General features: G+C 38.4%; 1 protein-coding gene across 1 annotated transcript; it reads left to right on the top strand.

The window, feature by feature from the left end:
• The first annotated feature begins 341 nt into the window (after positions 1 to 341).
• Positions 342 to 4945, top strand: LOC106452454 (protein BLISTER-like). The gene is made up of 13 exons (XM_048762451.1): positions 342 to 680; positions 774 to 1122; positions 1202 to 1581; positions 1747 to 1866; positions 2343 to 2408; positions 2693 to 2803; positions 2952 to 3028; positions 3152 to 3219; positions 3310 to 3423; positions 3654 to 3838; positions 3974 to 4042; positions 4231 to 4389; positions 4486 to 4945. Exons 1-13 carry the CDS (start codon positions 633 to 635, stop codon positions 4564 to 4566), a joined length of 1827 nt encoding a protein of 608 aa, XP_048618408.1. The 5' UTR covers positions 342 to 632; the 3' UTR covers positions 4567 to 4945.
• The last annotated feature ends 8446 nt before the right edge of the window (positions 4946 to 13391 follow it).

Raw genomic sequence — 13391 nt, 5'->3', positions numbered from 1 at the left:
ATGTTCTACTTTGTTTTTTTATGGTTTCATAAACATGCACCATCACAACTGTTTATATTTTTTCTTAATTTTATTTATTTTAATGCATTTAATATTTTGGAAAACAAAAAAACATATACATGAATTAATCTAAATATATTGCATGTACATGTTTTAGTTTTGTAGTTTTCTGCTGGTTGTTTTAAGAATTTTTATAAAATGAATAAAAAAATATTTTCCCCATTTACTTTGGTCAAACAATCTTCACAAAATTTAATTTCACAGCTTCAAATGAAAAAAAAAATGACTAAAAAAATGTTGCAACCAACGGAAAGAAGAAAAAATAAAAACGTTCTTCAAGGCAACGAAGTGAGAATAAAAAGAGAAGTTATTATTAGCAGAAAAGAAAAAGAGATCTGGCGGAGAAGGAAACCAAAATCTCAAACGAACAAACTTGGCTCCTTCCTTGGGATCGAAAACCCTAAAAACAAATTGCCTGGATTGGTGAACAGCCTTTCTGGAGATCTCCCCCTATACCAATATCTTCTCCATATTTGCCGTTAGGATCTGTCCTCTGGTACCATCACAACATCGGCAATTTCGAAATTGGGGATTCATTTGTAATTTGAAAATAAAACAAGGGATTGGTTACAATGGCATCAGCTCAGGTTAAGCGGAGGCAAGAGGCTGGACGGCGTAAGGTAGATTTAGATCATCCATCCATCCTCCTCTCTTTACTTTGGTAGATTTAGATTATACAAAGCTGAATTAATTTTGTTAATTGATGGATTCAGCTTGAGGAGTTCCGAAAGCAAAAAGCAGAACGAGAGAAAAAGAATAATACCGCACAACCTGTTGATAACACCGTCGCAGATTCAGATGGAGAAGTTGTTGTTGCATCTATCTCTAACGGACCTCTCAGCCAATCTCCTGAAACCTCCTCCTTCAACCAAACCCAATCCAAATCCAAATCCAAATCCTACGATGGAAGCAGCAAAGAGAGAAGCAAGAGAGATGAGTCAGTTGGCACATCTAGTAGCTTAGACTTGAGAGGTTCCTCTAATGACTTTAGAGAGAAGCAATCCAGTGGAGATTTCAATCGTGCCTCTACTCTAACAGAATTAATAATCTCATCAAGAAAAGGTACGTGCGGCGATCATATGAGATTGAGAAAGCCTTTAAAGGAACAAACCTAACTGATCTTTATGGTTTTTGTTTCTAGACTCTCGAGAAAGTGGAGGTAGCAGCATCGTGCAGAAGCCAACTTTGTCTAACAGTTATTTGTTTAGTTCTCCGGACACATCATCTCGACCTTACTCTCCTAAAAATGAAGCAACTGTGAAGAGGAATCGTCCATCTTTCCTTGATTCCCTTAATATTTCCAGAGCTTCCGAGATTCCTGAAACATCAAGTGGTTCCCAATTAACTGTCGGTGGACCATCTCCACTCCAGTATATATCACGAAAGAGCGACAGATCCGATTCTCCTTATCCATATGACAGTTTCAGGAGTCCTTCGTTTCCTGTTGCCAATGGAGTAATGCCAGGTTTCACTGATTACTCCATCCCAAAGCAAAATGATGATTTTAGTTCTCTGGAACAGGTACTTTTCTTATTTCTTGTCGATATGCTATTTAACAGTTGCAAAAGTTATATATTTGATTAGTTTAAGTGGGAATTGATCTCATGATATACATAAGCAATTGCTCTTTCTGCATCCTTTGGCCAATGCTTATTCTGATATATGGTTTCTTATTTCCATTTGTAGCATATTGAGGATTTAACACAAGAAAAGTTTTCACTGCAAAGGGATCTTGATGCTTCACGTGCTTTGGCAGAATCCTTAGCATCTGAAAATTCTTCGATGACCGACACTTATAACCAGCAGGTACTTGAAGACTTATGCCATTCTAGTCGGGTAGTATCCAGCATACGTAGAAAACAATCTTGACCATTTATAGTAGTTGGCTAATTATTTGCACATACTCATGCTTCATTGTTCCCCAGAATTTTCTGTCATCTGGTTTTCGGATCCATGGGAGATGCAAATATGAGAATATGAGTCTCTTTCTTAAATTGGCATGCTCTTAAATCATTTTTAGACTATGTTGTGAAAAGAACACGATTTAGACTATTGAATCATTGCTACATTCACCAGTAAGACAGAGATATTGTTAAACCAAAGAATTTGGAGAAGGTTTTTCAGGATGTCTACGTAATTGGCGTTTACTGGGCTTATCTACTGTTGAGAGTGAACATTGTCGTATTTTGTTTACTATAAGACATGTTTCCACTGACCTTTGTTAAAGCCTCAAACCTCCCAATGATTCATGTATTAATTGTTCTCGTTTCTGTCTTATCCAGCGAAGTATTGTCAACCAACTAAAAGATGATATGGAGAAGCTACATCAACAGATTCAAGCACAAATGGTTAGTATCCTGTTAGCTATCCATACTCAACAAATCCCAGTTGTATATGCCCTAGCAATATAGTAAAGCATGATATTATCCGCTGTAGATATTGTCTAAGATTAAGCAGGATATTTACATGTTGGCATTCCAGTTATCAGATTGCTTGATGGTTACGTATGTGACAAAATTTGAGTTTTCTGAGTATAATTCTGGAAATCTGGATGAGTATCTGATCATTGGGTGGAGCTATTGTCTAGATTCTCCTAAAAACTGTTACTTGATTTAACTCTTTTTCCTGTCAGGGGGAACTTGAATCTGTCAGGAATGATTATGCAAACGCGCAGCTAGAGTGTAATGCTGCTGATGAGCGTTCACAAATACTGGCTTCTGAAGTCATCAGTTTGGAAGATAAGGTAATAAGCTTCCGGGTGAAAAGTGTGGAAAGATTTTTTTTAATTTAGTTTTTGAATTTTGGATTGTAAAATGTCTGTTTCCTCTTCCTTCAGATGTTCGTATTCATCTGTTTAGCGATTAACTTTTTTTTCTTGGAACCGATATTAGGCTCTCAGACTCAGATCTAACGAGTTAAAACTGGAGAGGGAACTGGAGAGTGCACAAGCTGAAATGTCTTCTTACAAGTATGCGCTTTACTCTTTGTATCTTCACCTTTACTTGATGTTTGGTCCAAAAAATACCACTAGGAATTCGATCTGTAACTTCTGGGATAATATAATTCTCATCTTAACCATCAACTTTTATAGGAAAAAATTACAGAGCCTAGAGAAAGATCGCCAAGACTTGCAATCTACTATTAAAGCTCTTCAGGAAGGTATGCACACTGAGATCTGTTCCTCTGAAAAGTAATGTGGTTCTTCTACATGTTATGTATCTATCTTATATTCTTCATCTTTCTTTTCAGAGAAGAAGGTCCTACAGACTATGGTGCAGAAAGCTTCCTCTGGTGGAAAATCCACTGCTCTCGACAAAAGCTCTACTAGCAGTAAAAACGCATCAACCTCTACAGAAGGCCTAGGTAATGGCCCTCCTATAGAATCACATCAGTATGTGCGCACTATTATAGAAATTTGAAGCATATTGTGTATCTCTAAACGCATATTATAGAAATAAATTTATGCTTTGTTCTTCAACGTGTAAACCATGCCTACTCTAGCCGATGGATTATGTAGCCGTCTCCTAAACCTGGTCACTAGCATAAAATTTAATTTCTCATTATCCTGTGTCCACTTTGTTTTCTTGGTGCAGCAATCTCAGATACCATGACAGGGAGCTCAAATCAGGAAACAGATTCTACAGATCTGCTGGGAAGTTATTTATCTAATACAGCTATCATTCATGAAACTGGACAATTAACTCTTGAAGGCTTTCCATTGAGCGTCCCAGCTGATCAGATGAGACTGATCGAGAACATTAATACGCTGATTGCTGAGGTTGTAGTCATGTATTATTTATGTGAATTTATATTCTTTTTTTTTTTGTTTGGTTATCTGTAGCTGTGAGAATCAATACTTGTCAATTCTCAAGGTGCTATCATTTCTCAATCTGGGTGATATCTTTGGTTGCAGTTGGCAATTGAAAAAGAGGAACTGGTGCAAGCATTGTCAACTGAATTATCTCAAACTGCACGGGTAAAGGTAAATTCCGAGTCCAACCATGATTTCTGTATGGTTCCATGAGCTATTATATCTTAACTCACCATAGCCTTAATATATATCCTGGTCTACTCTTTGATGTTTTATTAAGTAGCGTTTTCATGTTTGTGTTATTGTGTAATCTCGTGTATTTCTCAAGTCTTTATATCTGTCATGTTTCTTAAACATAGGAGCTGAACAAAGAGTTATCCAGAAAACTTGAAGTGCAGACGCAAAGGTTAGAGCTACTAACAGCACAGAATATGGCGATAGACAATGTTTCACCTGCAAAGCAGCCGGATTTTCATGTTGTTCAAGAGAGACCACCAATTGCAGATGAGGGCGATGAGGTACATTCTCTCTCTCTATTATCCTCCTCTAATCAGAGTTCCAATCTTGGGTCTGAAAAAAAGGAGACAAGATGTTAATCATTTCTCTCCATTCAGGTGGTAGAAAGGGTTCTAGGATGGATCATGAAGATGTTCCCAGGAGGACCATCAAAAAGAAGGACAAGCAAGCTTCTCTAATGCACGCCTTGCTCGGCTATTCTGTACATCCTGGCACAGCCACTATGGCTTCTTCTCTTATTGTTTTGGAAGAATTCGTTTAGCTTTTTGATCCAAAAAACTGGGATTCATTAGGCTTGAGGAATATCAAGAAGACAGCATATAGTGAGTGTGATACAGACACTTTGCAAAGAGTTCCAAATGGAGAGAGACACGAAGCGTGAACAGAGAGAATTTATATGAGTGCGTTTTTTTGTTGTTTATTTTCCTGTGCTCGTTTTAGTTTCAAGACTCGAATAAACAAATATATAAACTAGATTATTACATAAATACCTGTTTTAATTTTAATATTAATTGTAAAGTACTTTTATCTTATAAATAAATATAAGTATCTTAAACATTATTAGATGTAATTAATTAGATCGCAAACGAATTTTAACTACCTTGTAATTTGTGTAAAAAATGACACTCTTAAAAGATTTTATAACTTGTCTAATGTGGCCTATAAAATAATTTCCAAAATTCTTGCAGAAAGACTTTAGCCTTGGTTAGATAGAATAATCTCAGAAAATTGATCAGCTTTTATTCCAAAAAGGCTTATAACAGATAATGTGCTTGTAGCTCATGAAATTATGCATTCTCTGCATACTAAGAATCTTAAATCAAAGTTCATGGCTCTCAAGCTTTGACGTTTTGAAAGTCTTTTGTAAAGTTGAATGGAATTTTATAGATAAGGTCATGAGGCAAATGGGTTTCACTGATCAATGGTGCAGATGGATATATAAATGTAGATGGATATATAAATGTATGTTGACAGTCTCTTATTCTGTTCGGGAGAACCTACTAAAACTATTTATCCTCAGAGAGGATTTAGACAGGGAGATCCAATTTCCCTATACTTATATATCATCTGTACTAAAGGGCTATCACAGCTAAAAAGAATGCAATTCATCAGCAGAAACTCCATGGATATAAAGCATCGCTAGGAGGTCCAGCTATATCCCATTTACTTTTTGCTGATGATTCTCTACTTTTTTTTAGAGCAAATCTTGAAGAATGTAAGACCTTAAAGGAGATCCTAACCATCTACCAAAAAGTGTCTGGCCAAGAGGTAAACTACACTAAATCTACGGTGGCTTTCTCAAAAGGTATTCATTTCACTGAACAGCAAATCCTAAAAGAAATGATAGGTTTGGATAGAGTAGGTCGATTTGGAAGATACTTAGGTTTGCCTGAGAGGATAGGTGAAAACGTAAGGATACTTTTGAGTTTATAAAGCAGAGAATTATGAACAAAATAGATAGCTGGTACAATAGATTTCTTTCTCAGGCTGGAAAAGAGGTTCTACTCAAGGTTGTCATTTATGTCCTTCCTACATATGCTATGTCTTGTTTTATGCTACCAAAATGGCCTATTTAACCAAATCACTTCTTACATGCGTAACATTTGGTGGTCATCATTTAAAGATAGACATAAAATCCCTTGGGTCAGTTGGAAATATTGAGTGATATATGATTTGAGATGTCGAAAATCAACCTGGATTTTGCTGCCCTAAATCTCTCTGGAGATAATTATTTACGGTGGGCATTGGATACAAAGATTATCCTAAAGTCAAAAAGACTTGGTGAATGTATCATAGAAGGCAATAATGTCAATGAGAAAGATTGATACAGGGCAATATTAATTATTAGCTATCATTTTATTAAGAGTCTCAAAGATCAGTATATGACTATTGAGAATCCTTTAGACCTTTGGACAAAGTTAAAAATCGAGATATGATCACCAAAGAACGGTGTTATTACCAAATGCCCTATTTGATTGGAGGAATCCCAGAATTCAGGACTATAAGTCCGTGGATGAGTCTATTGCTAGCTGAGCAAAATAATGGATTACTGATGAGAAACAATGAATTGAGACCTCCTTGATTAATCTCATTACCTGATACCAATAAGGCCGCAGAAGAAAAAAAAGAGGTAACCACGTCCAGAATGATAGACCACACGGTTGGCCATGGCCACTGTAACACATTTGGCCGTGGGAATCACTATGGCAGAGGCCGTGGGTATCAACCCAATTTGAGCCATGGTCAAGGCAGTGACAGTGGTATATCCTTTAAACCACAAAGCTCGACCAAATCAGTATGCCATAGATGTGGAATGGGGAACCATTGGGCTAAGATATGAAGGACTCCCAAACATTTTTGTGACCTCTATCAAAGAGAGTCTGAAAGGAAAGAATCCTGAAACCCACTTGGTCTATAAAGATGGTGAAAATAATTTTGAACATGATCAAAATGATCTTATGGAATATGAGACTTATGATTGCGTAAAAGAATCAAGTTGATAATCTGATTTCGACATCAAACTTGTGTGATTGCTTTGCTTGTATGCTTTCTCTGATTTTTATCTCCTTGAATTTATTTCTATTACATTGTATGCTTAGATTAAATGAATAAATAATTTTATATATGAAGTCTCTAGGCCACACGATCTTAAAAGACAAAAGATACTTCATAAACCTAACTCTGAAAAACGCCAAAATCTCCACCATTGCGGGTATAGCTAGTCTCATAGAGGGTCATGGCCAGGCCAATATCCTGCTGCCTATGGGTACACATCTTGAGATATCAGATGCCTTGTATTCACCCAACTCTAAGAGAAGTCTATTAAGCTTTAAAGACATTCGATTGAATGACTATCTTATTGAAACCAAGGGCGAAGGACACAAAGAGTTCCTCCAGATCATTGATCTCGCCCAAGGTCATAACATAGTCTTAGAATTCATACCCGCACTATCTACTGGTCTTTACCATACTAAATTTAGTATGATCGAGGCCAATGCCACTTTTAACAAAGAGGCAATCGACAACTTCACTCTATGGCACGACCGGCTTGGCCATCCCGGTTCGTCCATGATGCGTAAATTGATCCTGAACTCAAACGGCCATTCTTTTAAAGAGAAACAAATTATCCCTAAGCACCTATCCTGTGTTGCTTGTTCCCAAGGGAAACTAATCGTTAGGCCATCACCAGTTAAAGTCACTAAAGAGACTATAAACTTTCTGGAAAGAATTCAAGGAGACATCTGTGGACCAATTTACTCACCTTGTGGGACATTTCGATATTTCATGGTCCTCATAGATGCGTCCACTAGATGGTCGCATGTTTGTCTCCTGTCGAACAGAAACTTGGCATTTGCCAGGTTACTTGCTCAGATAATTCGATTACGAGCCCATTTCCAGATTTTCCTTTAAAGACTATACGTCTAGACAATGCTGGTGAGTTCACTTCCCAAGCGTTTAATGATTATTGTATGTCCATGGGGGTAAGTGTGGAACACTCCGTGGCACATGTACATACACAGAACGGTATGGCCGAATCATTTATAAAACGCATACATCTCATAGCTCGACCATTACTCATGAGGTCGAGACTTCCGGTCTCAGCGTGGGGACATGCGGTCCTTCACGCGGCCGAGCTCATACGCATCAGGTCATCAAGTGAACATAAGTATTCCCCATTACAATTACTTACGGGTTATGAGCCAGACGTATCCCATCTTAGGACATTCGGCTGTGCCGTTTATGTTCCAATAGCTCCACCACAGAGAACAAAGATGGGACCTCAAAGGAGGATGGGGATATATGTTGAATTTGATTCCCCCACGATTTTAAAGTATCTTGAGCCAAAATTTGTTTAAGGCCAGATACGCGGATTGTCATTTTAATGAATCCGAACTTCTAACATTAGGGGGAGATAGCAGTAAAATGGTAAAAGAAATTTCATGGAATCAAACATCCATTTCTTGGCAAGATCCTCGAACTCAAGAATGTGATTTAGAAGTTCAAAAGATCATTCATTTACAAAAGCTAGCTAATCAATTGCCAGACTCCTTTGCTGACCCAAAAAGAGTGACAAAGTCATATATACCAGCTGCTAATGCACCAATAAGAATTGATGTTCAAGAGGGACACAATCAAGTTGCTACAGAGTCTAGACAACGTGTGAAACATGGTAGACATATAGGTTCCAAAGATAAGAACCCTCGGAAAACAAAGAAAGGTGCAGAAAATGAAACTTAGGTTGTTCAGACACCAGACATGGCCGCGGCCGATCCAGCCCGTGATGTTACCGCGTCCGACCCTACGGCTTTAGACATGGCCGGTACAGATGCCACTGATGTGGCCGGCCCTGATGTGCCAAATGATGTTGCTTGGGACGCCTTGCTTCATGGTACTGATGGTGCAGATAATAATGAGATCTCAATAAACTATGTCTCGTCTGGGAAACAGTGGAACAGAAAACATGTCGACATGGATGATTTATTTTCTTATGAAGTAGCACTTGAACTTATGGATAACGAGGATTATGAACCCACGTCTATATATGAATGCATGCAACGACCATATTGGCTTAAATGGAAAGAGGCCATAAACGTGGAGTTAGAATCACTGAGAAAAAGAGGTGTGTTTGGTCCAATAATCCGAACACCTCATGATATTAAACCAGTGGGATACAAATGGGTCTTTGTGAGAAAGAGAAATGAGAAAGGTGAAGTTATGAGATACAAAGCACGACTTGTTGCACAAGGATTCTCACAGAGACCTAGAATAGACTATGAGGAGACATACTCCCCTGTGGTGGATGCTACGACCTTCAGATTTTTGCCGTGAGAGAAGGTCTAGATTTACGGTTAATGGATGTTGTAATCGCATACCTATATGGTCCACTGGATAATGAGATTTACATGAAAGTCCCAGAAGGTATTGAATTGAAAAACAAAGAGAGTTCTCGAGAACAACATTGTATTAAGCTGAATAAATCTCTTTATGGACTGAAACAATCCGGATGAATGTGGTACAATAGACTCAGTGAGTACCTAGTGAAAGAGGGATATAGAAATGACCCTATCAGTCCATGTATTTTCACTAAGAAATTCGAAAATCAAGGGTTCGTGATCATAGCAGTATATGTTGATGATCTTAACATACTTGGAACCTCTGGAGAGATTTCCCAAACGGTTGAATACCTTAAGAAAGAATTCGAGATGAAAGATCTCGGGAAAACAAAATTCTGTTTGGGATTACAACTTGAGTACATAAATGATGGGATCCTTGTGCATCAGATGACATACACTGAAAAGGTGCTCAAGAGGTTTAATATGGCCGATTGCCATCCACTGACCAGTCCCATGGTCGTAAGATCCCTCGGCCTGGACACTGATCCATTCCGTCCCAAGATGGACGATGAGGATGTCCTTGGTCCCGAAATGCCTTATCTCAGTGCCATTGGAGCTTTGATGTACTTGGCAACTCATACACGGCCTGATATAGCCTTCGCCGTGAATCTACTGTCTAGGTTCAGCTCCTGTCCGACCCTAAGGCACTGGAATGGGATCAAACATGTTCTTCGTTACCTGCAAGGAACGAAAGACTTGGGTCTATATTATACTAACCATAACAAAGATGGTTTAGTTGGCTTTGCTGATGTTGGTTATCTATCAGATCCACATCAGGCTCGATCACAGACAGGATATGTCTTTACACATGGAGGTACGACCATATCATGGCGTTCCATGAAACAGACCATCGCGGCCACATCATCCAATCATTCGGAAATACTAGCCATTCATGAGGCCAGCCGCGAGGTCGTTTGGTTGAGGTCGATGACCCAACATATCAGATCTGATTGTGGGATGGTCGAGTGCAAAGAGACGACTGTTATCTTCGAGGACAATGCGGCTTGCATTGCTCAGCTCAAAGATAGTTATATCAAAGGGGACAGGACAAAGCATATTTTGCCTAAGTTCTTCTTTACCCACGATTTGCAAAAGACTAGAGAGGTCAAAGTGATCCAAGTACGGTCCAGTGATAACTCGGCCGATTTATTCACTAAGGCACTTCCGATCTGCACGTTCAGGAAACTCACTCATCAGATTGGGATGCGTAGGCTGAAGGACCTCCACTGAGGTTCACATCAGGGGGAGTACTACGTGTTGTACTCTTTTTCTTTCATCATGGTTTTGTCCCACTGGATTTTCCTGATAAGGTTTTAATGAGGCAACATTAAGCGTATTACAATCCATGTATGGTTATGGCATCCAAGGGGGAGTGTTATAAATCAATTGATGGATGTCTATAACCGCCCGGTCCATAACCGGCCCATACACTTAGAGAAAGAGACGGTCCAACCCTAGAGAGAGGCGGCGGCCGCGAGACTTATAAAAGAGAGAGAGACGGCTACATGGTTTAGGAGAAAAAGAAACTCAATTTCATTTTCCTTGTATGATTAGGATTTCCCTCTTTCCTTTTATCTATCTTGTAATCCCCTATATAAAGGGAACACTTTATGATTAATAAAAGACAGAAACATTCAGCTCTAAATCTCTGGTTTCACAACATAATCCAATTTATGAAAAGAAGAACCCTATATCAGAGTTAGAAAAAATTCCATAATCTTCACGTGGTTATCAATAACATTAATGACAGAAATTTAGTATCAAGACATGCATGATCTAGCCCAAGAAATGATTGTCACGAAATGCATGATCTAGCTAGCACATAATGAAAATATGTCTTGTTAGTTATTTAATTTCAAGAATAAGAATGATATGTCTAAAACTATACGTAAATGCTGTCCTTGATTTATGGTTCGTGAGATTATACCTTTCTCTCCTTAAGATATAATCTGGTAATTTTCAAAAAAAAAAAAAAAAAAAAAGATATAATCTGGTCCATGCATTCAATATTATCTTTGGATGTTTTATTTAGTAGCAATTTCATGCTTTTGTGTTTATTGGATACACTGTGTAACACAATGTTTCCTGAAAAATCTTTGTTTTATTCTCATGTTTCTTAACTATAGGAGATGAACAAATAGCTATCCAGAAAACTCTAACTAGAGAAGAGAAAGAACAAATACTTATCCTGAAAACGACGTTCAAAAATGTTTAGCACCAGAAAATTAGCTATCCATCAAAAGTTTGAAAATGAAATGTGAAATGATGATGCTTATAATATTAAGTTATCCATAAAAGGTTTGTAACATTCAGTTTTGAAAAATAACAAAATAATCATCAAACATAATGTTATAGTACCCACACTTAGAAAGATTCCGCCCTATACAAGTATGTTTTTGCATATCATTCTTCAAAGAGTAACAGCAAGAACCTTAACAACTCATATGAGCCAGGGACTGGAAGCACACCATCAAGCCACTCAACCTTTCCCCAAATCTCATCTCCATTGTGTTTATCAAGCGCGATCTCCGCACATCAAATCATATTTTTCTTGAAGCCACTAGAAGGAGAATTCTTGTCCCACAAAATCGTCATTTTCCCATCCTAATCAGCTAGACTAACATGAGCAAATCGAGTAAACTTCGGTAGTCCTACCAGACCCACTAAATTTGAAACTGAGTTTGAAACTGTATACCGGGGTTTGAAACTGTATAAATATAAGATTTAATGAGTAATAAATTTTTCATTCCTAGATCTGATCTTCTTGTTGACAGATTTCTGTAATTCTTCCATCAATAAAATTTCTCTTTGCCCGTGGACGTAGCCGTTAGGGGTGAACCACGTTAAATCTCGGTGTCTTTCTTTATTGTTTATCCATCTGTTAATCTATATCCTCTCACATCCGTCACAACAAACTGGTATCAGAGCTTCGGGTTGAATCTGGTGAGAAGATGTCTGAGATGAATATGAAGATCGACAAGTTTACTGGAAGGAACAGTTTCAGTCTCTGGCAAATCAAGATGAAGGCGTTGCTGAAGCAACAAGGTTTTTGGGCACCGTTGTCAGGGAAGAAGGTTGAACCTGTTACTACTGAGATGGAGGTTACTGAAGAGAAGGCGTATTCAACAGTTTTGTTGTGTCTGGCAGATGAGATCATCATCGAAGTTTCCGGTGTTGATGTTGCAGCTGATTTGTGGTCGAAGCTAGAGAGTCTATACATGACGAAGTCTCTAACTAAGAAGCTACTTCTGAAACAACGTCTTTTCGCTCTGAGGATGCAAGAAGGTACACAACTCCAAGATCATCTTGACAGTCTAAATTCCATCTTGTTGGATCTGAGGAATATTGATGTTAAGGTGGAAGATGAGGATGCAGCACTGATTTTGTTGGTATCACTACCAAACTCCTATGAGAACTTTGTTCAGTCATTCATAAGGAGTAAGGATACAATGAATTTGGAGGAAGTCAGGTCAGCACTTCATAGCAGGGAGTTGCGACACAAGGCATCTGGTTCTGGTACAGACGACCAAGCTTATAGGTTGTTTGTAGGTGGTGGAAAGAACTTTGGAAAAGGCAAGAAGTCGAAAGACAAAAGGTCATTTTCAAAAGGTCCTAAACCAACTGATATTTGCAATTACTGCAAAGAGAAAGGACATTGGAAATCTGATTGTCCTAAGAAGAAGAAGCAGACTGGTTCCGCTGCGGTAGCCAAGAATGAGGCTAAATCTGATGAAGATATTGCGCTGGTTGCTCATGGAAAAACACATCCTAGAGATGTGTGGGTCCTGGACACAGGCGCATCTTATCATATGTGTCCAAGGAGAGAATGGTTCTCAGAGTATGAGGCAGTGAATGATGACAAGATCAAGATGGCGAATGACTTTGCTTGCGATATTGCAGGAATCGGTTCTATCAAGCTCAGGACACATGATGATAGAGTCTGCACGTTGACCGGAGTTAGACATGTTCCATCTATGTCCTAAAACTTGATCTCAGTTAGTCTTTTGGATAGCAGAGGTTTCAAGTATTCAGGTGGAGATGGAGTTCTGAGTGTCTACAGGGGTTCAGATGTGATTCTCAGAGGTTCCATTCATGGTACTTTGAATTTT

Source organism: Brassica napus, chromosome C7 (assembly GCF_020379485.1).
Source record: "Brassica napus cultivar Da-Ae chromosome C7, Da-Ae, whole genome shotgun sequence".
Lineage (NCBI taxonomy): Eukaryota > Viridiplantae > Streptophyta > Magnoliopsida > Brassicales > Brassicaceae > Brassica > Brassica napus.
This window is presented reverse-complemented; position numbering and strand designations above follow the sequence as displayed.